The 26,064-nt window shown below is 47.4% G+C and overlaps 1 protein-coding gene across 3 annotated transcripts in view; it reads left to right on the top strand.

The window, feature by feature from the left end:
- PXN (paxillin) overlaps positions 1-26,064 on the top strand; it is a 53,082-nt gene that overhangs the window by 19,955 nt on the left and 7,063 nt on the right. For all 3 annotated transcript variants that reach the window (XM_064466665.1, XM_064466664.1, XM_064466666.1), the window contains 6 exons: positions 11,227-11,453; positions 11,932-12,047; positions 14,002-14,141; positions 14,514-14,715; positions 15,244-15,379; positions 25,720-25,890. In XM_064466665.1, the coding sequence (XP_064322735.1) occupies positions 11,227-11,453; positions 11,932-12,047; positions 14,002-14,141; positions 14,514-14,715; positions 15,244-15,379; positions 25,720-25,890 (992 nt within the window). The remainder of the gene's footprint in view (positions 1-11,226; positions 11,454-11,931; positions 12,048-14,001; positions 14,142-14,513; positions 14,716-15,243; positions 15,380-25,719; positions 25,891-26,064) is intronic.

A 26,064-nucleotide genomic window follows, 5' to 3' on the forward strand; every position in this document is an offset into this window, starting at 1 on the left:
ACAGGAAATAACCCTTCCCTCCCCCCTCCCCAGCACTTTATGGAAGTGAGAAATAAATGAGAGGACGCACCTTTGGGAGGGAGTAGGCTCTGGAACCAGAGATGTCACAGTGCTGTTAGTAAGTTCAAGTACTGCTCTTGGGAGGCAGTACGTGAAGATTACAACAGCCAGCTTAAGGTGGATTTGTATGGCCTTGCTTTGCTCTGTGCTGTCCCTCGATCTTCAACGCCAGTAAGAGTTTGCTCTTCCTGGTGTTTGTGTTGACAGCTTCCGAATGCGATAGCCACAGCAGTGGAGTGGACAGCTCAGGTTAATTTGAAGAACTTGAAAGGCTACGCTTGGTTTTGGCAGCTTTAAAGCTGAAAACAAGGAAACAAAAAAAACATTCAAACCATATTTTCTTTGGAAATTGCTCTGGTAACGTGTTCTTTTTCTGGAGCATCAGGCACACCCCTTCTGAAAGGAGACAGTATTTAAATCACAAATCACTTAAAGTGTGAGGATGCTCAGCAAACCTGTAACTTATTGAGGAATATTTCTCTCTGACTATGTGAGCACTTCTGTGCCATGTGAGACTTGTCATCTGTTACCTCAGCTCTCTAAGGAACTGTTTTGTGGTAGTGGAAAGGGGATGAAAGTTTTTCTGAGGAAGTTGGAGGAAGGCAGAATTATTGCATTTCTCTTCTGTAGGTGGTGGTTCATTTCTCTCAGCCAGTTTGAGCTGGGGTCTAATTTAGTGTTCAAGAGCTAAGTGGAAAAAATCTGGTCCTACAGGAAAATCTTTTGTGGTTCCTTCACACAGCTTGGACGGTAGGCCAGAGAGCGCTGGGGATTTGTGTTGTTTCATCCAGGAAACTGTGCTGACTCAGATCTTCGAGGGAGTTGCAGTGTCTTTCAGCACGCGTGCTGTGTCGATGATCCCATGCCCTGTGGGTCTACTTAAGATTAGGTTACCTTCCTGCCAACTCTGTGATGTGAACTCAGTGATTTCCCAGCCTGTTCCATCAAAGATGACAAGAGGTGGATCTGAGATGCTCACTCAAGGAATGGGGCTGCGGTTCCCAGGGACTGCTGGTGCAGCTTGAGCTGCAAACTGGTCACCTGGTTTCCTACAGACTGCCTGCCTCTGCCCTTGAAAGCTTTGCTGCTGGGTTACAGAGGAACTAGGTGACCCCTCGTGATGCTGGCTGTCTAGCTCCCTCACCGTGCTGACAAATACACCATTGCTGAGGTTACAGGGCGGGTCTGATTTTCAGTGAATGCTTGTGTTAATTTGAAAGCAAGTGGTGTACCAGTTCCAGGAAAGGTCTTGCATTGACCTTTATGGTTTCCAGCAGACATACAAATAGCCCCCGTGCCCCTTGGAGGGATCTGGTGGAAGGTCTGAGCTCACATGGTGGCCCCTGTTGGGTTTTTATAGCATGCAGAGTTGACTTGTCTTTAAAGTTTTACAGTCAGGAGTAGCCTCTGTCAAAAGCTAACTCTTAAGCTCGGCAGCACGAATAACACCAGCAGGTACATGATGTATGCAGCCCCACTGACTGGGCCGTATCGCGATTCTGGGGCTGCAAACCCAGAATAAATGTCACTGTAAGCTCAGGTGGAAGTGGCTGGTAGTGGTGAGGGATGTCTCCAGGATTTAAGAGCATTTCAGTTTGTGCTATCTGCTGATTGCTTCCTTTTCAGGCAGCAGTTTTTCTGGTCTGCATCTGAGATGCAGATTCATTATGGGAATTGGACAGGAGGATAGGTGATTTCTTTCAACTAATGGCAGGATGGGGTTGGATTTTACAGTTTGTGTCATGGCCTGAGTTTTGGGGGTGAAAGACAGTATTTCCTATTTAAAACAGAAGTTCTACTCACTTACTTAGATGAGGGCTAAATTCCGGCATTAGTCTCTTTAAAACATTTTCTAAAAGCTGTTTAAGTCATAAAGTGGCTGGAGCTATGCTTCCAAGAAATGTAACGCATTTATTTTAAAAACAAACAAACAAAAAACCCAACAAAAAAAAACCCCAACCCACTACCCAAAACAAACCAGCATCCCTGCAACTTTTACTGGATTAGTAAATTGAATTAGCTCAGAAAGTGTCTGGTGATCAGCAGGGTGAGTGCCAGGAACAGTGTGGGTTTGCATGCTGGGGGGAGTGGGGATTGCTGGGCCCTTCCCTTACACTGGCAACGTGCGGTGGTGTCAAGTCTGCTGAAACTACAGCCAGAGCACTTCAAGGGTTTGCATTTCGTCCCCAAATGTGCAGTGAGTAGTTACTGATAAACAGTTACTTAAATTGCTTTAAACAGGCTGTATTTGCACACTCTTTTACAACCCCATGCTTGGGGAGGGTGGTAGTGCATGTTAGTTGTGACCAGTTAGTTGGCCACAAGCTCTGGAATAAAATCTCCAGCTTGAGTCTCAGTGGTTGGGACAGGAAGCCACAATCATTGCTGCAGCTGATCATGCAGACCACATCTCACGGTGCAGTGTCTTGTCTTTGTTTAGACGTTTGCTGATAGTGGTCAGGGCTGGGTGCACGGGCTGCTGTACCGGGGAAAGCTAACTGGTTTGGCTAACTCGTATTCGAGTTATGGCATAGATGGGGTTCACGGTGGCTGTCATCATGTGATTTTGAAAGCAGTTCTGTCTGTCGCAGGGTGAATTCTTGTTTAGTTTCTCTCTGCAGCCTGGGGTAGCTAGGCGTAACAACTAGACGGTTGCCTTTGCCGTTTAAGCTTTTCTGAAACACCCACACAACTTTGTAAATCAGTGCCACAAATGCATAGTCTAGCTTGTTCTAAGGGACAGTATTGGTTTCAAAGTACAGAAGCTTCAAGGATTTTTACACATACTGTCTTCTTCTGGAGTTCACCGGTATTGATACTAGTTTGGCATTCTTTTTATTACGCAGTAACACAAGGCATGATTTGCGCCAATACCTGGTTAATGAGAAAGCACAAGGCTTCGAATAAACACCAGTCACTGGAATACATTAAAAAAAATAGCTGAGTGATTGTTTTTTTTTTTTGGACCATGTCATCTGAACTTCCTCTAGGCAGGTCTAGACAATGTGAAGTGAAAATACCGGTGGCTGCTCTGTGCCGGTACTCCAGCAGTTGTTAGGTCTTGCAAATGACTTTTGTGCCTTGAATTTTTCTGTGTCTTAAATGACAATCTGTCCTTGGTTTACAAGAGAGCTGAGAGCTGTTACGTGCCCTGTATTCTAACCACCTTCTCAACATATTGGTTAAATTTTGGAAAACTTCTATGTTTCTCCTTCTCAAAACATTTTGGAAAGTAAGCCAAGCTATTTTGCATGCTTCCTATATATGTAAACCAGAGGACTTTAGGATTTTAAGAGCATCTAATTGCACTTCATTTAAAATAAGACCTTAAAAATTTGTAGTCTTTGTATTTTATTGCTTTTGTAGCCTCTGATCTTTTTGCATTTAAAACCATTGATTAGGATATAATGCCTTGTGAACCTGTTATTACATTTCTTTTACCTGGAAGCTAATGGCTGCATTCACCTGTTTGATGATGGTTTTCATGTTTCTGGTGATTCTGTTCAATTTTGCTGAGAAAATTCAAAGCTGCTGTTAAAAAGGGTTGTCGGTGTTGCACTCTGGGACTCCTTCCAGGCTGAAACTCGAGGGCAGTGAGAAGCCCTGTAGTGAGGCTCCAACACGTCTTTTTGATGCGGCTCTTCTAGAGCATTGCAAATGTTTCTTTTGAAATGCTATTTAATAGGATAAATATACGCAAGCTCCCCATTCCTCTGCAGTTACTCACAATGTAAAACTGTCTTGCCAGGGCTTGGGTTACTGCCCTGAGCTGTCTCCCTATATGTGAGCTGCAGTTCTGCAGATACTGCTGGAGGCTGGGGAGAGAAGACTTATTTGAACCTAATGAGATTTTAGAAGTTTGGATTCAGGGGTTTTGCAAAGAGGCTGCTCGGGTGAGGAGTCTGTGAGCTCAGGGTGTAGTTCTGGAGATGCAATTCCCATTGTTCTTTTAGGGGACAGCAAAGATAAAGGATTTTAATTCAGTATCTTACAGGTATTAAGAAAAAAGGGCTGGAGAATGGTGTGTCATTCTGCAAATGAGGGGTCTGCAGTTTGTCTTACAGCGAGTGAGACATGATTATCCTGTAAAGTCCATGTCCTCATTGAGACATGTCCTTATGGCCGTATTGCTTTTTATTTCAATTTGCCAATCTCTGGGAACCTTCTGTCTAAGCCCAGAAAACCTGTAGCAGTTCTAGTTATTTGGGTAAACAGGGGTGTGGGGAAGAAGAGGGGAGGTCGAGACACCTGTTCTCTGTAGCTGCATCAGAGGAAACACTGTAGTTTGTGCTCAGACATTTAATCCCAATCACCCAGCGTGCTGTGTCTGGCCTGGCAGGGACATGCGGCAGTGGAGATGCTGTGGGAGATGGGACTCTGTGGCTGAATGCTGAAGGTAGTTGCTCCGTGCGGTGGCTGGATGAAGAATCCTCTCTCCAGGGTTGCTTGCTTTCCAGATGTGCTGTGCAAGAAGCAGAGCTACAGGCAACGTGCCGTTTGATGGATGTGCAGATGTGACTTTCAGCTGTTGAAAATGAAAGGCTGATATCTGAGGCATTTGAAGTATCTTGCCTCAGTTACGCTTCCATTTCCTCCCCAGCAGAAGAGATGTAGAAGAAAATTTGACCATCATCCTTTTGATCTGCTTCCTATATTGATAATGCTCTGATTTGCTGTGTCAGCATGGCTTAATAGCTCATCCTCAGTTCTTGAGAGAGGTGAGCTGCGTATGGAAAGCTGAGGTAGTTTTCTCTCTTCTGGCACATAATGCTCTCATCTTGGAGCTGACTGAGTATGCCGTGTGTCTCCAGCCCTTGCACAGGCTGGAGTTATGCTGGACACTCAGTAGTAGAAGGCTCCTCCTTACAGAGGAAAGCAAATTTAGATTTCTCTAAATTGCCTCACTTTAAAATAAATAAATAATGATAAAAAAATCCTAGGCTGCTGATGAATAGTGGAAAACTAATTACTGCTTGAGGAAAAATTAGCCTTAAAAAGTTTCTTGAGGCCAATTGGCAAACGTGAATTTGTCAGTGCCTTGTCACGTAGGTTTTTCCAGAAGTAGTTTGTACTATGTTCTGCTCTGCTGTGCCACCTTAATCAGGGAGCATTTGTAAGATGCGCAGAAGGCACAGGAAGAGGGCTGTGAACAAAGCGTATGTTTTGATACACCTGGGAAGATACATGTAAATAACTTTATTTCTTCTTAATAACTTTACTTAAGGGGTCTGAGTGCGGCTCAGGTTTATAGAAAAGGGGGTTGATGTGTGCATCAGTACCAAGGGGCCCTGGTGTTATCCATTCCTTTTCTGTACTTCAGAATGGTGTTATGATCCCTAAGGTGGCGTTACTGCTCTTTATCAGACAAACCTGGGATGTGGGAAGCTAAAGAATGTGCCCCTGCGGCTGCACATGAGGCCGTTTCTGCTGGAGGATACTGCATTTGCAGGACAGCGAGTGCTGACACGCAGCGATGGCGAAGGAGCCTGTGTTGGAGCCCCTGGAATGTGTGAGCTGTTCCTCGGCCTTACGGAGGTGTGGGCCAGGGAGGCAGTGCAGGAATGTGCAGTGTATAACTTGGGAGATGGTTCCTCTTTTCAGTTCAGCTTGAACTAGTAAGTGGGACTTATCCTAAGGTATTTTCCTGCTCTGTCATCTTGCTGATTTTCTTGGTAAAAGGGATTTTTTCTGAGCAGTTCAATGTGTTGGACATCAGGTTAAGAGTTCTTGTTGCAAGCTGTCTAAATGACTAGCAGAGCTTTGGCAGATGCTGGGAACTACCTTGAAGCTATGCAGTTGGTGTTAAGGGCCACTCATAGATATCTAATGTGTATGCAGAGCTGTGTGTTGGGATTGGAAGACCTGAATCCTGGGAACCTTGTAGTTAATAATGATTTTCGGCAAGAGGGAGGGAAGGGAGAGAGGGGGAAACTAACGCACCTGGACCTCCAGATGTCTTGGAACACTTTATAGCAGTAAAGGTATAAAATATGACATCATACTTCAACTGTCCTTCCTCCACAGGAAAATCTGTGTAGAAAAACCACTCGAATTCTGTGCTGGTTTTGGCTGGCGAAGAGTTAATTTTCTCCATAGTAGCTCGTATGGGGCTGTGTTTTGGATTTGTGCTGGAAACAGTGTTGACAACCCAGGGATGTTTTCCTTCCTGCTGAGCAGAGTTTACACAGAGCCAAAGCTTTTTCTGGTTCTCGTAGTGCCCCACCAGCGAGGGGCTGGGGGGGCACAAGGGGTTGGGAGGGGACCTGGCCGGGACAGCTGCCCCCAACTGACCCCAGGGATGTCCCACACTGTATGGCGTCATGCTCAGCACATAGAGCTGGGGGAAGAAGGAAGGGGGTGACGTTGGGAGTGATGGTGTTTGTCTTCCCAAGTCACCATTACATGGGATGAAGCCCTGCTTTCCTGGAGATGGCTGAGCACCTGCCTGCCCGTGGGGAGTGGTGAATGAATTCCTGGTGTTGCTTTGCTCACACATGTGGCTTTTTCTTTACCTGTTTAAGTGTCTTCATCTCAATCCATGAATTTTCTCACTTTCACCCTTCTGAATCTCTTCCCCTCCCAGCCTGGAGGAGTGAGCGAGTGGCTGGGTGGGGCTTAGTCACTGGCTGGGGCTAAACCATGACAAATATGAACACAAATGTCCTCCTATACCAGGGAGGATGTGGTTTGAGTAGCTGTCTGGCCTGAATGTGGTTTCACTTGAGCGCATAAGTTTTTGGTGGCCCACAGGAGGGAGGAGCCTCTGTGCCTCTGTCTCATGTCTGCATGCAGGTTCACCAGGTGCTTGGCCAAGTTACCTGAGCCCATGCAGTACCCAGGCGTGTGCACACTGAGATCCACTGTGCTACGGCAGACAGTGAATTCAGGTTATATCCGCTGTGTGACTGCACGAGCATAGTGATGACAAGGAGTGTCTGGGTTGGTGGTGTTTTAGCAGGTATTCCTCACGCTTCCACACCCTACTGAGCAGCACACTGTTCCCAGAGTGGAAAACACAAATTTCTATATGCACAGCCTATGCCTGTGAGTAGGCTGAGCCCTACTGAGTCTTTGGAAACCGGACTGATTCCACTCCATCCACGTGTCTGTGAGTTGGCGTTTTGCCAGTGGGCTGTGTTAGTAGCTTCTAGTAGGGGTGGGAGTGGAAGGAGGGGTGATCCTGCGGGGGAGCAATGGCTTGAAGATCGAGTATAACTCTGTCTCTTTAATTCATTGCTACAAAATGGTTAAATCTATCTTCTAGAGGTAAATGATCTCTGATCTTTTAACCTTGGGAGGTTCTGCCTCCTAGAGCTGTGTCTGTAGTATTTTAGGGAGTATTTGGGGCAGCAGTAAAACTGTAGTGAGGTCAGGGTGTGTGGTTGTTTCCAGAGTACTGGGCGATAGCCCCCGAGATGCTGCCATGTGTGCTGGTGTGAAGATGCATGTCTCCGTGCGGGGGCGCAGCACACGTGGCACCAGCAGAAAGTTTCTGCGTGCCTAAAATAGGGACAGGTTCCTGACTCTGCGGGGATGAACAAGTGAGGTGAAGTTACTGCCAAGTTAGCCGTTGCTGTCGGGTTTCATCTTTCTGTCCATGTAAGGATGTAGTGGTGCCCTCTGACGGCTGGTGGTTGTGTGAATTGGTCTGTGTCAGTGTGTGAGGATGATCCAGTCAACTACTTCCTACAGGTTGGGAGGGACTAACTGGTTGATTTACACCTCCTGTAGCACTGTCCCTCAGGAGTTGCCTTGGGAAGGAACGCTTCATTACCCAATAAATCGATCGGACCTTTAATATTTCTATTTAAGTGTTTAATAGTCTATTTACGGAGTGGTCACTGTAGTGAACTCAATCCTGTAACGTGAGGAGCAGCGCTGCACAAGGCACAGCATCTTTATTACAGTTCATCCAGTTACAGCTGTCTGGTCCCATTTGCCAAAGAAAGATAGAGAGGGATGTGTCTTCTTTCCAGTAATAAATCTCCCTTCTTTTCCCCCCATCTCTTGTCTCACATTGTCTTCTGGTAGTGTTAAAAAGTTGCACGGATCCTAAATGAATGCACAGTCCTTTGGGAACTCTTGGGATGAGGTGCTGCATGGAAAACAAAATGTTAATCCCTTTGATTGGGTTTTGAATAATCGCCTCCAGTCAGTCTCTGGACTGCAAAACTCCTTAGGCTGACCTCCAAGGGAGCGATTTGCAGCCTGCGCCTGTGGGTTGCAGAGTTGCTTCCCTCCCGAAGGGCGGCACCGTGCCACCACCGCTCTCGCCCTGCCCTCCTCGGGCAGTTCTGCTGCTGCGGCTGGACCCTTAGAATGGGCACAACTTCTCTAGTCCAGCAAAACTTCAGGGAGCTGTGGTTGCTGATGGGGTTGGATCAGAGAATAGTTTGTGTGGCTGGGAGCAGCAACTGGGGTGGGCATGAATGGGGAGACCTTCCCTCCTTTGTGGCTGTGAGCTTGGAAGGAGCGACTGGGGCGTGAGGAAGGGTCGACCCTGGGTTTGCAGAACATGGAGGTGAGCAAGCACAAGGAGAGGTCCTTTGCCACCCTTAAACCGGTGTATGAGCACCTGTCCTGCTCCCGGCGTGCTCCTTTTCCTGTCCCGCCGGGTGGGGTGGTGCCTTTGTGCGGCTGCTTTGGTACCAGTTGTAAAGCTGAAGTGCAGTTTGAGTAACAGAGTGATTCCTCACCAGCCTTTTCTCCTCCCTTTGCTTCCTGTTCCTCAGCTCTGCCTTGTTTGCTCAAGTCAGGAAGAGGGAGGGTATGGGGGAAGTTAATCATTAAACTCTGATGTCTTCTCCTTAACTCCTTCACAACCTGGGGGCAGAGCGTTCCTGGTACTTCCAGACCCCCCTTCTCCTGCAGACTTGTAAAAGTAAACCAGTAAATCTAGCCAAACTTACTTCTGTGCCATTAGTAAAAAGCAATGGATTTCTGTTCGATGGCTCATTCAGCAGAGCGCTGAGCTGAGCAGGAGGATTTTGTGGTGAGATGGTTACATCTGCCTGTCCTGCAGTGAGGGATGGGGGTAGAGGGTGGAAAAATGGTTTGGGTCCCCTCTGCAGGGCTGGAGGAGCCCAGCACCCTCATGGGATTTTCACTTCCTGGTGGAGTTTGATTTGCCTTTGTCATTGGTGGGGAGAAGCAAAAACCACACCTTCTCGGCTAGCACTTCTCCTGGAGGTTGTGAGCACGAAACCTCCAGTCATAGGACCTGCCTGGTTGAAGGAATTGCGGCTCTCCAGCAGTTCCCTTGAGGTATGTGCCGTTCACTCTGGAATCTACCAGCTGTTGTTTTGCTTAAAAAGATTAAGTTCATTTTTCCCCAGCTGCAGAAAGCTTGTATCCCTTGTATCTGCTTCTGGGGTATTTTGGGCCCTTTAGGAAGATGCCTGTGGCATAAATGTTTCAGAGCATCTTTTTGACTAAATGAAAGGTGTATAGGGTTAATTTAATGCAGTATTTAATTTGCTAATGGCTACATTCTGCTCCCTGAGGCGGGACTGCTTTTTTTTTTTTGTGTGTGTGATGCTTTGGTTTGTGGAAGAGTGAATATAAAAGCAGCACCTTCCTCATCTTGTAATGCAATAATACCGTCCTCCATTTGACCCTTTAATGTATTTTTTTAAAGGGTTGCTAAGTGCGTTGGCTGGTGTGGTCTGCTCTGCTCAGGAAGTGGCTTTGAGCTGGCAGGTGCCTGCCCTCTTAGAGCCGGTAGGCAGCCATTAGGGCGAGCAGTTGCTCGGTTGCTGTTCTGGTGCCACCTGATAACTTCAGCTCCCTGTGACCCTGGTGGAGGATACTGCAGGATGGCTCTGCTCAGGCTGAGCCCTCACACCCCAAACCTCAGCACCAAGTACCTGCTGTGTGCGGGAGGAGAACGAGAAATCCTGCTGAGACTGCCTGATGACAGTTGGGTCTGTGCGGAGGGGAGGGAGATTCAGGGGGTTCCTGATATCTCCTAATTCTGCTGAAGTTGCACTACTGTTGTCTGGCTGAATCCTGCATCTCCAAAGGGACCTGCCAGGTATGTCTTGATGCTCTTATAATGGACAGCGCTGATGTCCCTAGTGAACCAGCTCCTCTCTAATAGCCTTAGAGAGGTGTGCACTAGTGCTTGCTGCCCCAGCGGAAAGCTGGGCACCCGGCCAGCGAGGCTTTCTTTAGAAAGTGAGTACAGTGCAGACCTGCAGTCGCTCGCTGGAGTTTCCCCCACCAGGGACTGCAGCGGGCTCCGCAGGACAGAGGTCCAACAAGTCGGGATTTACCTGTGAGTCACCACAGAAGAGTGCAGGGTTGGGAATTGGCAGAGGAGAGTTCGCAGGGAAAAATCGGGAAAGGTGGGAATGCCGTTTCATGACCCATCTCTGGGGGGTCATGAGGGAGAGCGTTTTTCCTGCTTTAAGATTTCTGAGAGGCACTAACTGTGCGACGTAGGTTCCTCTGCCTGGTGTGAGTGCCGATGTTTCTAGCTGGTGGAAGTTTTTCTTCTCTTCAGGAATTTGTGAGCAGTCTCCACCCAGCAAATTGAGAATTGTTTCCAGGAGAAGAAATGGCGTTTACCTGGCAGCCTCTGGAAACTACTTAACTATTTGTGTGATGTACTGGGAGGGATTTTTGCTGAGAAAACTGAAACACATACTGCTGCTGCACCAATGGACTAATCTGAAAGTTTCATGCTTCTTCCACTACCTTAGACTCTGGAGAAAACCCCTCCCGAGATCTTGTTTCCTGCAGAAAGCAGTGCCTGCGGCCACAGTAAATGACTCTGATGTGGGGCCTGTAATTTGTCTGTGTCAATATCCTGTTGCAAGCTGATCTCTGGGCAGGTTTCTTCTAGGTTGCTGTTCTGCTGGGTCCACTGAGACTATGGGTCCCGGTTGTTTGGTGATTTTCCAGTTAAGACAAAAATCTGGGACTGACACTGTTTTTCTGGCTGCTTTGTTGCCTTTTGGTATTTTCTTTGTATTAGAAGTTTGATTAACCTGTTCAGTCCTGGGCTGCAGTAATGCTTTTCAGGGCATGTGGTAGATCACTGAGAAGAAAAGTACTCCCAAAAACTTTCTGATATGGATAACCTGAATGAGACGAAAGAGAAAAATCTCTAGCCCAGGATTTTACTTTTTTTTTTCCCCCCTTCCTTTTTTCCCTTTCCTGCAGACGCCTTACTGGCAGACCTGGAATCCACCACCTCACATATCTCAAAACGACCAGTGTTTCTAACAGAGGAAACACCTTACTCCTACCCAACTGGAAATCACACGTACCAAGAAATTGCTGTGCCACCTCCAGTGCCCCCACCACCTTCCAGTGAGGCCCTGAATGGCACTGTGATTGACCCCTTAGATCAGTGGCAACCCAACGTATCCAGATACGTCCACCAGCAGGTAAGTGAATGCGTGTGGATGGGGGGTGCGTGTTCTTTTTTTGGTGCAGTATCTCTCAAGGAAGCAGCAAGAAGTGAGGATGAGTTTGGCTATGAACAGAGTGGGGAAGTGGGGCAGAGGTGTGGGCTTTTAATAGAACTAACTGGATGGAGGAAATGGCAGAAAAGAATTTGAAACCCATTGTCATTGTTCTGACAAAATGGTGGTGTGATGAGATTAGTGTTAGTCATCTGCCTTGAAGCCTGTGGAAAGCAGACTGAGTTTCCAGCACAGATGTGCGACTCATAGGCAAATCTGAAGCAAATGGAGAATGTTGTTCCTGGTGTAGCTCATCTGTTAGAGGCTGGTTGGCTATATAGCAGATTTTTTTTTTCCTTCTGCTGGGCTTTGTTCTGCCCTCCCCATGTGTGGGGTTGCAATGCAGTAGTGTATATATTTGTTTTCTATTCTGTTTCCAATGCAAATCTCATTTCCACAGCCTCAGCCCCAGTCTCCCATATACAGCTCTAGTGCCAAAAGCTCCAGTGCCTCTGTTCCTAGAGACGGGCTCAGCTCTCCTTCTCCCCGTGCCAGTGAAGAGGAACACGTCTACAGGTATCTTGTCCTTGTTAAAAGATAAGCCTGACTCACAGCTTGAGCCTGCTGTGGCTCAAGCTGCCTTCTATAAGTGGAAGCAAACACTGTTCCCTGTGTATGTTGTGTTGCCTTGTGTTGGTTTTGATTACCTCTTTTATAAGAGGCCACTATAACTTTCATACTCGCTTCAGACAGTGATGTGGCCCTTCGGCTTGCTCCGCTGCAGAAGAGGTTAAGGATCCATCAGCTAGAACAGGATCTGGGTTGTGCTGTGAAGGGTACAATCCAGAGACAAGTGACAAATCCGTCCCCCTGTTAAGCAGCCCGAAAGTTCTTTAGGAGGTGGGTGGCCTTTGGGTCACTTGTCCCAGGGAACTCAGTCACCTGTGGCCTAGCAGGATGTGCATTGACTTGAACTTCCAAGTAAATTAGACCTTAAATCTTTCATCTCTGTAAATGATAGAGAGTGAACTGGTTTATACTTGCAAAGGTGTCTGCTCTTATGCCGAGAGGTTAGAGGAGCAGCCTGTATGGTAGGACGCACCATTCTGCTGACACGGGGATGAGGGAGAAAGAGGCTGTCAGAATTTCATCTCTGGTGGCCCGTACAGTGCACCGTGTCCTGTGTCCCTTCTTAAAGTGTGGAGACTGGCGTTCCTCTGGTGAGTGTTCTAACCATGCCTGGCTCTTTCTGCTGAGCAGGAAGGCGTTGTCAACCAGAAGTAATTCTGGCTAGAGGCAGGCATATCCAGAGATGGCCCAATTGAGGCGGTCATTACAATTTTTTCAGATGGCTGCATACAATTTGTACAAAATGGAGGTAACTACAGCCATAAGCCCTTCTGTACAAGGGTCTGGCATGGCTTGGTTCTGGTGTGGATTGTAGCTTGTGTGCTTAGGTTAGGAAGAAGCATGTGCTCCTCAGACTGCTTATGTGGACTTTTTTTTTTCCAGTCTGAAGAGAAAGATAATAACTGCCCTTATGGAATTTCGCAATTGTCACTGGTTACAGGTGTCAGAGTCTTAAAGCCTGTTACGTATTCACTTTTTGAGCATAATGTGGTGTGTGTAAGACAGAAGTCCCCATTTTGGATTTGGAAAGTATCTTTGATAAAATCAGAACCTCTAGAACACTAAAAGTTAGTCCTCCATTTGTAAAGCTAGTAGGAGAAAATAATTTCCCTGTCACTGATGACGGGAAGACTGTTATTACAGTGTAATTACTATAAAAATCACTGCATTGGTGCTAAGTTTTATGTCGAAACAGTTTGCAGTTATGTGTGGTAAATGGGATCACCCATATAGGGTAAGGAATAATGGCAGCCAGTGTTTTATGCAGACTTGTGCACAGGTAAACTTCTTTTAAGGCTTGTGTATTTAGTGCAGTAGAAAATAGTTTCAAATTACTTTCTTACAAATGGATTAGAGTTTCCCAAATTAAAGGTTTGAGGACTTGAAGAAAGACCTTGAGTGCTGCAAGAGGCTACCACATAACCTGCTGCTTTTGACTTCTTGTTGATAGCTTGAGGTTTCTCTCTGCAGTCTGTGCTGGCCCTGCATTCCCTTGCGTCAGGGGAGAGGTTTTTGCTGCTTGGTGTGATGTCAGCAGAAATAAGTCATTTTCCTGTATGCCAGCTAATGGTTCTGCTGCTGTTCTGTGTGTCTTGGAGCTGCAGACAGTTAACTCTTTTTGCTACAGGGCTGTACAGCGCACAGTCCGAAACCCTGAGGCCCTGTCCATCAGTGCTGTTCCTTTGTAACTGACAACTAAAGATGTGGCTAAGCAGCACCTGCACTGTGGTTGTTTCACAAAGCACACATCATCTTTCCCCCAGAGCTAAAAGCATTGGTTTGAAAAGAACACAGTATGTGTGTAAACTTTGTGAACCTAATGTAAGTTTCCATCCATCCATCCATCCATCCTCCTGCTGTATCTTGATGTAGAAGTTTCACATGCCCCTTTTATCTTTAGTTTCCCAAACAAGCAGAAGTCTGCAGAACCATCTCCCACAATGAACAGCTCCTCTCTGGGCAGCAACCTCTCAGAACTGGACAGACTTCTTCTGGAACTGAATGCTGTTCAACATAATCCTGCCAGTGGCTTCCCGGCAGGTAAGGAATAGCAAGACATTTGGTATGAGTGGATAGTTTGATTCTCAAAATAGTACCCTACTTTTTCCTCCTGACATTCTTATTGAGGGGGACCCCTCCAGCCCCTGGTCAAAGATTAATTTGGTATGGATGGGATCTCTTGAGGTCTGTGGTGCAGCACCCTGCTCAAAGCAGGCCCAACTTCAAAATTGGCTCTAACCAGAGTTTCAAAGTTAGATTAGGTTGCTCAGGCCCTTGCACTTTAAGTTCTGAGTATCCTCAAAGATGGATGTTCCACAAAATTTCTGGGCAATTTGATGCTCTTGCCTGTGATTAGCATGTATGTCTGGACCTAGGGGTTGGAATGACTCTCTTCTGCTCCCCTTTCTTAAGATGAAGCCACTGGAAGCCCATCACTGCCCAGCGTGGCTGGACCTCACTATGTCGTCCCAGAGAGCAGCAGCTCTGTGGGAGGGAAGGCTGCACCCCCTACGAAAGAAAAGCCAAAGCGAAATGGTGCACGTGGGATTGAAGACGTGCGTCCCAGTGTGGAGAGCCTGCTGGATGAGCTGGAGAGTTCTGTGCCAAGTCCAGTGTGAGTAGTCTTCTGGTGGTTGCTGGCTTGGGTGGGGTGTGACAGGCTCTTGTGGGAGTAGTGGCTGCAGTGTAGGGGCAGATGCTGCAGGAGAGCGACAGGCAGAAGATGGGCTTTGTCTCAAAGGGTCAGAAATCAAGCAGGCGCATGAAGACGCTGGTGGTCTTTTATCTGCTCCTGAATGAAAAAATACATAAGTCACGTTACAAGAGGTGGATTGTTCAAACTCGGATTTAAAGCTGATCACAAATACCCACAGTCTGACAAAATGAATGTTTGGTCATTGTCCATTCCTTAATGGATGGCGGGTGTGTGCCTGTGCTCTTGCACTGCTGTTAAACTTGGCAGAAGGACAGGGTCTGTGTGTGTTGTGGAAGCTGGGTCTGGGCGAGGGCTGGTCAGGGTAGGCAGTGCAGGTGGAACTCGCCGTGCTGTGCTTGTTTGGAGGGGTAGGGGGACTGGCAGTCTAGGAGTGCTCTGCCAGGCTTAAACACACCCTTTTTTTTTTTTTCCTTTTTTTCTTGTCAGCCCTGCAATCACCGTGAGCCAAGGAGAGGTGAGCAGCCCCCAGCGGGTCACTGCCAGTCAGCAGCAGTCCCGTATATCTGCTTCTTCAGCTACACGAGAACTGGATGAGCTGATGGCGTCTCTCTCTGACTTTAAGGTGCCCTATCATGACAACTTAATCACGTCCCTCCCCACTCCCAGACTCTCTTGCCTGTTAGCCACATCTGCTGACCTTAATCAGCCTCTAGAATGCCCTCTTTACCTCTCAAATTTGCTCTGAAAAACTTCCTGTGGTGGTATTTGCGCTTTTTCAGTGCTACTGTAGGTGTTCTTGATTGCTGTAAATTCTCGTCACTAGCAGGGTAAGGCAATTCGGGGGTCTGTTTTTCCTTTGGTTCTGCAGTTCCTGTTTGCCAAAGATAACGACCTTAGTTACTGCTCAGTACAGGGTGAATTATTTTGCTGTGCTGCAACTTAACAAGAAGCAGGGGAGCATGGGACACCGGTCTGCTTACTGACACAGACCAGGCTTTTCTGTTCTGTGGATGACCCTCCTCTTCGGAGTGTATTTTTACCCTGATGTACTTTCCCTGAGGAGGATCTTCCAGGCGTGTGGTGTGAGCGCTGAAGCCTTTGCACCAGACAGCTGGAGACTTCACTGGTTTCCATCTTAAAACAATATCTCTTATTCAGCTCAAAATGGGATTAAAGTCTGAGCTTCTTATGGGGGCAGAGGATGGCAAATACTATTCAGAATCTTGTTTGGAAATCCAACTATTGTGTTGGAAAAGAACTGCTACCGCAGTCATAAGTAGCACATAAAAATCCCATAATAGGATAAGCTTGGGAGTAACTTGCCTGTGGTCACCTTGATGCATGAAGCACTTGGCATATGTACTTGGATAACTTGTTCTTTAGTCATATATGTATGTATTGTTTTTGCATTAGATGATTAACTCTGGAGCTTATTTTCATGAGACTTCATTTACCCATAATTGTAACAAAATGAAAAACATTTTCACTTCTTGCTTTCCACTTTCAGCTGGTTTGCTTATAGCCTTACAGAATTACTCACTTGAATTTGTTCTGAGGGAGGTGGAGAAAGCAAATATCTAATATATTCTCTTTGTTGTCGTTGTTGAGTTTGCCTTTCTTACATACACGTGCAAGTCAGCTTTCGAATTGTAAGGAAGTTCCTAACTCTCTGGTTTTATCTCACATGGAAGCTTCTGCTGATGTTTGGTGTTTCTTGTCTGGGCTGAGCTCCCATCTCCTCCTACCGTGACTTTAGGTGGGGCAGCCAGAGCTGATGAATGCTTTGTGACGAGAGGTAGACAGGACATTCAGTGAGGCTTTGCTGTTTGTTGTTCTCTCTGTGCCACCGTCCATGTGAGCGCTTTTGCTGTGTGCTGTGGGTTTTGAGGAGGTCATTACAGTACCCGGAGTTTTGACCAAGTCCGTGAGCATGCACACTCTGCAGGACTTTGCTCGCCTTGCACTTGCTGGAATTGAATTCAGTCTGCCATTTCTGGCATGTGTACTTCATTTTGTGGGAATCTAGGAGTTACTCACTGTTTTCTCTAGAGTTACTGTAGTGTGTATTTAGTCAGTTGCAAATATTGACACCTTAGTGTTGCCCTTTTTCTCCATATTAGGTCCTAGGGTAGAGTACAGGATATGGACACGTGTCTGTTCAGTCCAGTTGAAAAACTGCACTGTTGTGAAGCTGGAGAAAGTTCCCCCCCATGCTGCTGGCATGCCCCTACCTTGTTCCTTCCGTGTGCTGTGGGAGCGTGAGTGCTATGGCCTTGTGCCCCCGCAGCTTTTATCAGGGCTCAGAAAGCAAGCTTGGGGTGTGGTTGCTGCCACCAGCCTTTACTCCTAGGCGAGCTCTTGGCAGCTGAGAGCGACTTTGCCCAGCACAGATTTTCCTCGCGAGATACAAGGAGGCGATATTTTTAAGTGTGGGTGTTCAAATGCTTTGCAAGCTTGAGAAAAGTCATTAGAATCTGTGTGCAACTCCAATAAAACTTGCATGACAGAGACTAGCCTCTTTCTGTAATACTGCCCGCCTTCCTGGCTTAGTTTCTGGTTGAGCTCTGTGAGCAAACTGAAATGCAGCAAGATTTTAAGATTTGGGCTTCATAAACACAGCATTAATATTTTCTGCAAGGCATTGAGCTCGTCTGTATCTAAACATTCTTCCTGAAGCACAAGGAACATTGTTTCTGTGATCACTTTCCTGACTGTTTTTAACAGTTATTTTCTTTTTTCCTGTCCTCCAGGTTGCTTCATTTTCCCTTCCCTTCCCTTTTTATTTGTTTTTACCTCCTCTATTTGTGCCAACTAGCGGTGTTAGCTTGCCCGTACAAATATATTTCTAGTCTGTACCAGTGGCAGGAGGTAAGTGAGAGAAGTGGACTCTGCAAAGGTGAAAGGTGAAAGGCCTGTACCAGAAGTACCAGACCTGTGTATGGTTGCAAAAAAAAAAAACAAAAACCAACAAAAACCCGATGCGTGATGTGTAATCAGTTGGAGTAGGTAGTTGGTACAACTAGAAGTTGCAGTAGATGGGGATGGGAGGAGTAGAGGCACTGATGTTTAATTTCCCTCATACCCCAGAGTAGAAGGTGTTATTACAGACTGATACTTGACCCTTTTATCACCTTTTGCTTCCTTTAATGAGTTGGTCATTCATTTTGCTTACAGAATCCATTTGATTTTGGTTATCTAGCTCATCAGTTAGAGGGCACTGAGATTACTTAATGCACTTATTTCCAATCTCTGCCATTTCTGTGTAATATGATGCCTGCTTACTGCATAGCTAGATGTTGGTATTTAACTGTTCCGTTACTGTTGAATGTTTAACCATTGCTCTTATTTTGGAGCTAGAATGTTTTTAATATGCTGGAAATACTTGCTTTTGAGCAAAATGTTAGTCTTGCCTTGAAAACGACTGACTTAATTTTAGGTAGTCTGGAAGCTAAGTGTGAACCACAGCATAAAACCAGGTAACTTTTACAGGCGCACCCAGCTTATGCAAAATACAGAGGGAGGGAAATATTGGGAAATTCCCTCATTTTAACTGTGGAATATATTTATTAGTCCTTTTCATCTCTGCTATGACTGAAAGTCTTGCTGTGCTACTTGAGGGGAGGAGCAATCTGTAATGAATTGTGGTCCCCTATTACTCTTGCCTTTCTGAGCACGGTCTCCCTGTAGTGGTACTGTTGTGACTTCACAAGCTTGTGTGCGTGCCACCTCCTGACCCCTTGGGATGGTAGCAGCTTAGCTTAGCTGAAGGTATATGTCTCTCCCATCTCCTGTCAGGTTTTGTGGATGTTCCGATTAATTTTATCCTTTTATTCATGATAAGTATCGCAGAAAGGTAAGTAGAGACTGAGATACTGTACGTGGGCGTAGGATGTTACGTGCCCCGTTATCTTGGAGCATAAGCATCTAACTTCTTGAGGCTTCTTTCGAAAATGTGACTGAGAAGAAGAGCAGGTGTTGATAGCTCTTGGATTTGGAAAATCCCATGTGGATACATCTTTAAAATTGAGAGGGCTCAGCATTAGTCTTAGGTTGACCCACTGAGAGAACTTGTCCAAGCTGCTGTTCTGACTTTCCCTTAAGAAAAAGGAGTAATGCTGGTATGTCTCCTGGAGTTCAGCCAGGAACCACTGAAAATGGGGAAAGGAGGACCCGTGATCTTTTTGTTTTCAAAAGACCCTGTCAGTCAAGGAGAACCAAAACCTCTGTATCAGTTGCTCATGTTAGAGTGTATTTTGGATCAAAATTAATACTGATTTTATTACAGTGTAAATGTGGAGTCTTTGGCCTAAGGGGAAGAGGCTAATCTAGCCACCTAAGCAATGCTTACAAGGGCATGGAGTGACTGACAGACTTGTATAGATTCAGAATGTGTCACGTCCAAGGTGAGATTAGTGATGTGAATAGAACAAAGCCCATGTCATCTGCTCTTGCTGTGAATGCCCTGAAGCTTTGTTTTCATTGCCATGAACTCAGCCAACTGCAGCTTTTTATTAGTGTATCAAGAAGAAAATGTCATGCTTTGTTCTAGTCATTGATTGCTTTTTTTCGGCTTTGAAGTGTAAAATTTACACGTCTGACTATGAGTAAGTTGTTAACGTGACCTTTACTCGCAGTCTAGACATTCCTGGGTTTGCAGCCGGCTTCCTGGCGGCTGTTGTGTGCCCCCATCACAGCTGCAGGTGAACCCATGAGCTGTCACTGAGAGGGTATAGGAAAAGGCTCTTGATGTCTGTAGAACTTCATCTCCTATAATCTCATGTGAAGATCAGCACAATGTCATACAGGTTCTGCTCTTTGATAACCCATTTCCCTTCCTTACTCTTCAAAGTACTGCTTTGGATCAACATGGCTCTTTGATTTGGAGGTCATGATTGCTGTTATGTTTAATTCTTTCCTTTTTTTTCTTCTCCTTACCTCTGCCCTTATCTTTTTCTCTCCTTATTCTTTCTGTCTCCTTTTTGCAGACTAGTTCCACTATGTCTCTGATTTCTGAATCCTCCCTAGAACCGGTTCCCAGTTCAGCAAATGCAGACTCCAGCAACACTCCTCACAGTTTAACGGTGCTATGCCTTTCCAAACACCCTTCTGCAAGTCACAGTGGGGACTCGACAGTGCCAACATCTGCCCCCTCAGCAGTCCTCTGCACTGAGGAAAGCAGTAACACGGTAGTTCTGCCTACTTCAGGGCATTCTGCTGCTCCTCCACACATGCCCTCTTTGCCAGAGACGGTCCCTGTGCCCCCACCACGGGTCTCTTCTGGTTATGCTACTCGTGGGCAGCAGATGACCCCTGCAAGCTTGGTTCAGCTAAGCAGAAAGTCTGACTCTTCTGTAAACGCTTCCCAGGCTGTGGCGGCATCCAGCGTGGAGCTTCTGCATAGATCTGGTAATGTGGAGGCACAAGGCCAGGAGCATGATTTGGCAAAAGAGACTGAGGAGAAGGAGCAGAGAACTGATCCCAAAATCTCAAGTGCACCAATTCCAAATGCTTTAAATGGTCAAGGGAAGGGGCAGGTACCTAAAGAGCTGGATTGGCAGGGAGCTTTTAGGGACAATTCAGCCCTTCCTTCCCAGGGCAGAAGTGTGGAAACAGCTGTAGATGAGCTGTGGGCCCTGGAGCTGTCTGCACGTGTGCCAGAGATACATGCAGTGCATGACAGTGTTTTGAATCCTGTGTATGAACCTTCTGTTGTGGCCCTGGATCGGTGGGATGTCTTCCCAGACACTAAAAACCAATTGGGCTTTGTAGTGGAGCAAGGACGGGAGCTAAAAGGTGAAGTACCACATGAAACCAAGACAGATGGCTGTCCTGACCTGGTCAAGAAGAGGCAGGGCAGCGAGAGAACTCCTAGGAAGGCAGGTACTGCTAACATGAAGAAAGCCAGAGGAGACAAGGAGAGTGAACAGCTCAGAAGCTCGGCAGTTGCTCTGGAATCTCCTGAAAACGTTTGGAAAGCTGAATGGGGTCTGCCATGTGTCTCCAAACCACCCACTGAGAGGATTTCTGCATCAGGCCAGGCAGGCACTGAATGAATGAATGAGTAGGAGAAGTCCTAGCTAGGACTGTTCTGACAGCGCACTAACATTTTCTGTGTGGTGTGAGTGTGCTCACCCACACTAACAGCATGCAGCTCTGAGCAGCGTTACTGACAGCTGCATGTCACGGAGGTTTGAAATCCTCCGCTTTATCTTGTGGTCTCTTCTGTGTGTTGCTCAGCAGCCCAGAACGTGGCAGTTGGCAGGGACTTCCCTGCGAAATGGACCTTTATTCCCTAGCTGAAGTAAGACTCAGTCCACCGAGGCCTCTGAAAAGTTAAAGGGCTGTTTCACACCACTGGAGGATGCTCCTGACTCGGGATGGCAGCTCCTCTGCTCTGCTCCCTTTTTAGGTCTCATTGCTGGGGCTGTTAGTGTTCCCTCCAGTGCTGGAGCTTTGTGCACCACACATCTCTGACCAAGAGTCTTATGCCTGTAAAGGGCACAGAGGCTGTTCAGTCCCCTTGTGATGCTGAGGTTTCCTTAATGCTCAGTGGAGTGGTCATGCTGCACCTCCTATCTTGGCTTCCTGCTGGTTAATCTTCCCCTTCCTTTGCTAGATAGTTATTTTTGGCTGCTGTGATTATCCTTACAGGGTTTTTCCTTGCACTGAGTCACAGCTCGGGGCTGTGCCAAGAGGAATTTTGGCATTGTGGAATAAATGTCATCACTCTCTTGCTCACAGTTGTCACTAATGGCTTGAGTTTGTGCTGTTGCATCTTGGGGCTTGCTCTGACATTGCTCTTCTCTGCTGATACTATTACCTTTGTCATTTAGATTAAATCTTTAATCAAGAGGACAAAAGAGACTGCGAATGTGCATCCAATGTATCGTGACCCCTCTCCAAGGCGTAAACTAGGTCCTGCCATATTTCACAAGACTGAGTTCCAAGATCGCTTGATTGAAGAGCTGCAGGACAGACTGGGCATCGCCAAGCAGGATCAGGAAGAGTGGAAAAGCCAGGATGACTGGCTGACAGAGGGGGTCGTTATCACTGCCAGACCCCAGGGGGAAGAGCAGAATGGTGGACAGCAAGTAGAGAAGGTAGAAAGCAGGGACATGTGCTGGGAAATTCTAGCATGTCCCCCTGTCCAGATAGCACTGTGTGGAGGTGCAGGTTAAGTTTCTGAGTGTCCTAAGCGACGTGAAATGAAGAACTGTTTCTACCCACACTTGTCTGTCCTGGAAAGGGAACCGGCACTCAGGTTCCAGTTCTTGATGTTTAAGAATTGGAGCGGGATCTGAGGGTGCTGGTGTTGGTATCTCTTTGGGCATCTCTGCTGCTGTCGCATATCAAATGTCCATGTGGGGATTATTTTTAAAAACATGCTTGTCATAGAGTCATGCTTTGTTCTCCCCAATACTGTACCTGTGCAGGAAGTTCTGGGTGTAAGATGGTGCGCTTCCTTCAGCTACACAGGGAAGCACATTGTCTAGTTCCCTTCTCTTTATGGCTGCCTTTTCCCCTTAAAATAAACATAGGGGTAACAGCCAGCCTTCCTGTTGCAGGAAGTGCTTGTTGGTTCCTCTTTGGATTTATTCACCTTTCTTCTTCCTCCGTGTCTTTCTAGGTGGTTTTTCCTCCAGAATCCCCGCTCCCCCCAAGGAGGACCGTCTCTGTTTCAGCCTCTCCCCCGCTCCAGCCTTCCAAAGAAGCTGCAAAGACAGTCCCTGCTAATGCTGCTCCCTCTGTCTCTGGCTCTGCACCTCTCCTCCCACTCCCACCTCAGCCTTCCCATGTGCCATCTACCCCAGCTCCTAGTCCAGTCTCCTCCTCTTCCTTCACCTTGGTTCCCCAGCCTCTCTTCCAGTGGGAAACTTCCGATGATGATTATCATGAGCTTTCTGTTGTGGGCACCCCTCCTCCTGAAGATCCCAGGCATTCCTGTTCTCCCCAGGCCTGGACCCATAGCACCAAGACAGTTGTTTCTGTTGGCTGTCAGACTGAAGATGACGCTTTCTTCCCACAGATGCAGGCAGGCTTCTCGCTTCTGGTTTGTTTTTCTTTAGCGGTGTTTTCCAGACTAACTCCTGCTCCCAACTTGATAGCTCAGTAGTTGTAATGTTCAGGTAAAGGCTGCGGGATAGGAGGGAGGACTCGCTGGGGGTATCTAATCCCAGCCGTGCCTGTCTAGCACTGCAAAGTACATGTATTGTGCAATAACCTGCTGGGGTGCGTGTGGTTCCTGTCTGTCCTGATGATCACTTTGTGCAGCAGGGACTCTGTTTTTTCCCTCTGAGGTGAAAAAGGTAGCTCTGGATCTCAGGCTGCAACTCTCCCTGCCACAATCTCGCTTGGAGTACAGGGAAGTAAAAGATGGCAAAATCTTGATACTGTAAAGAGCAAATCAGCAGTCCTTCCTGTGTTTGCCCACTTAGACAGGTGTCCACAGTGCGAGTGGATTTTCGGGGAGCAGATAGTATGATCAAGAGCTGTTTCTGCATCTCCTGTCAGGGAGGGGCTGCAGCTCAAGGGTGGTGGGAATTGTTAGTGTGTACGAGCAGTGCGGTGGTGTGCAGTGTTATGTGTACAGGCAGCTCTCAATCAGTGAGCAAGGAGACACCTCTGCATCTTGAAGTCTTGTACTTTTCAGGTGACCTGTGCTCCTCCCCTCGTCCACAGTGCCAATCTGCTGGCTGCTCGTGCACCTCGGGGCTCCCCCGCCCCTGAGAAGGCAGGACCTCCTTTCTGTTTCCTCAGCATGGTGTGCTCTTCTGCTCAATGAGCGTGCTGCAGGCGCCGCTAGAGCCTGCTCCGAGAGCTCCCAGCGCCATTAATGTAGATGATACCCTGTAGTGCATGGTTTCCTGCTTATTGAGCTCTAAATTGACCTTGAGTGATGGCAGATCCCATGGGTGATGGGAGGGAATTTGAAAGGCCTTTGCATGATAAATTTATGTGGATGCTGTGCTGGCTGCCCCCTGTAAACAGCTGCCTGCAGGTGGTAGAGACAACTCTCTTTCAGGTGGGGACTCACCTGCAAGCTGTCAAGAAGGCTGGATCACCAGGCCAGGTAGAAATTGTAGTGTGCACAGGTGGTTGTGCCTGCACTGAGGTGAGCTGTGGCTTGCAGGAGCGTGTGGTCCCTACAGGCAAGGGTGAAGTGCTCTGTTGCTACACATCACGTTCATCTTACCTCCTTTCTCTGTGGATGGCACTTAGCGTTTGTGTGTAGCGTTTGTGCCTGCCCTGCCTGGTGGCTGCAAGCCCATGGTTAGAGTGACAGAGGATACAGTTCTCTCAACACGGTCCAGCTGTTTTCCTCCTGCTGTGCCATGCAATAAGCCCTGGCTTTGTCCTGGGACTCTGGCCTGGCTTTGTTTACAAAGGCCTGTTGTCTCCCTCCTGTGAGAAGTCTCCTTGCAATGGTGTGCTTTGGAGGCATTCACTGTAACTGTTTGGTAGCAGATAACTGCTGCGTGGCAGAGGGTTTGTTTTAGGCTCAGGACACTGGGGTGTGATGGGGCTGCGCTGTGCTGCTGGACTGGGAGAGGTTGCAGGTTATAGGATGGCTGGGAGGAGAGAGGAGGGGAAAAGCTGTGTCTTGGGCTCCGTTGGGAGTCATGCTGCTTGCAAGGCAAGGCTGATGAGGAGTGTGTGTAAAGAAGCTAAAATTATGTATGTCATGAGAAATTTTCTGCAAATTAGTAGAAGCCAGGGTTTGTCATTGAGTAAGGTAGCCGACTGCAAGTACAGCCAGCTGCAGGACAGGGAATAGGGCTCCTCCTGTGGCTGGAAGGGCACGTTCTGCCAAGGCTGTGAGGCACTTTGGTGTGTCCCTGCTCCCCTGGCTGTGCTGGCAGCAGGCTGGTGGGTTGTTCAGCAGCGTAGATTTTTATGTCTGTTTTAATCTATCCTCTTAGTAAGAGAAAACATGCTCCAGACCAATGAGGGACTTCTCTGGGTCTCTCTAAACCTGGCAGTAGCTATTGCAGTGCAAAGTCAGCCAAAATAATGTGTATTTCATTATTGCGGTTTGCCTGCAAAGGGCGCTTTGGTGGCCAAAGAGAACATGTACTTTGTTTATAAGTTATGAATCTAAGTAAAACATTTCTCCCCCCTCCTCTGGGAAGCCTTTCCAAGCTGTGTGTACTGCGGTGGTGTAAGTTTCAGAAACAGCCTCTGAGACAAGAATCTTAATCCCTTTCCTCCCACCCCTGTGTATTTCCAGCAGTCCAATGATAGATGTGGCAGCCTTTCCACTGCAGCCCTGTCTGCCGGGCTCTGCTGTGGATGCACTGCCCTCTCTCTGGGTAAACAGCCGGCAAGTTGGAGGGAGTTATTCTGTTCTGCCTCCTCTTGCTTAGCTCAGGCGTGGGATGAGAGCCGCCTGATGGGGGCAAAGGAGTCTTTGCAAGAAGATCTGCAGAAGGTGGTGGAAAGGGAAGGAGGGGAAGAGAGGAGATATTCTAGCTGAAAGGGAGGTGAGATGAGGAAGAGGAAAGGGACTGCTATCAGAGAGGAGAGAGTGACAATTGAGAGAGTGCAACAGCATAGCAATAGAGAGAGGTCAAGGGGAAGGGGCCCCCTGGCCAGTGTCTCTGCTTTGTCAGCTGGCCAGGAGCTGATGAGGTAAAGGGAGATTTCTGGCAGAGACTTAGAGAGCACTGTACTTGGGAACTGATTGGGATCTGGTGACTTCTGCTGTATGCACAGTGAAAGAAAATCAAATTCTCAGGTCACAGCTCTGCTGTTACACATCCCAGGGTCTCTGCATGTCCCTGCATGGGCAGAATACATGTGTGTACTTGATCCTGGCTCTCACTGGCTTCTGCAGAGAGTGTAGCTGTCTCCTAGCAATCTCCTCTTGGTCTCTACAGAGGAACCACTGGCAGCAACAGCAGGCGTTTATCTTGTAAGCACAGCAGCACTTGCCTTACAGTCTTTGTTTTCTCTTCCCTGCAGTTCATGGCGCAGGGGAAAGCCGGGAGCAGCTCCCCTCCATCCACAGCCTCCAAGCCTGGCAGTCAGCTGGACACCATGCTGGGAAGTCTCCAGTCTGACCTGAACAAACTGGGTGTAGCTACAGTTGCCAAAGGTGTCTGTGGAGCCTGCAAGAAGCCTATTGCTGGGCAGGTGAGTTGAAGGTGCTATCTCATTGCTGAGTCTTGGGCTGCAGCTGGGAGTAATGGGGAGGGCTGTTTCGTGAGGCTGAAGAGACTGGAGATGCTGGAGAAACTGAAGTACTCTATTTATCCACTGGCTAGGTACGCTGTAAGCTCCTCCAGTGACCTCTACCCTGCCCTTGAG

Source organism: Phalacrocorax carbo, chromosome 15 (assembly GCF_963921805.1).
Source record: "Phalacrocorax carbo chromosome 15, bPhaCar2.1, whole genome shotgun sequence".
Lineage (NCBI taxonomy): Eukaryota > Metazoa > Chordata > Aves > Suliformes > Phalacrocoracidae > Phalacrocorax > Phalacrocorax carbo.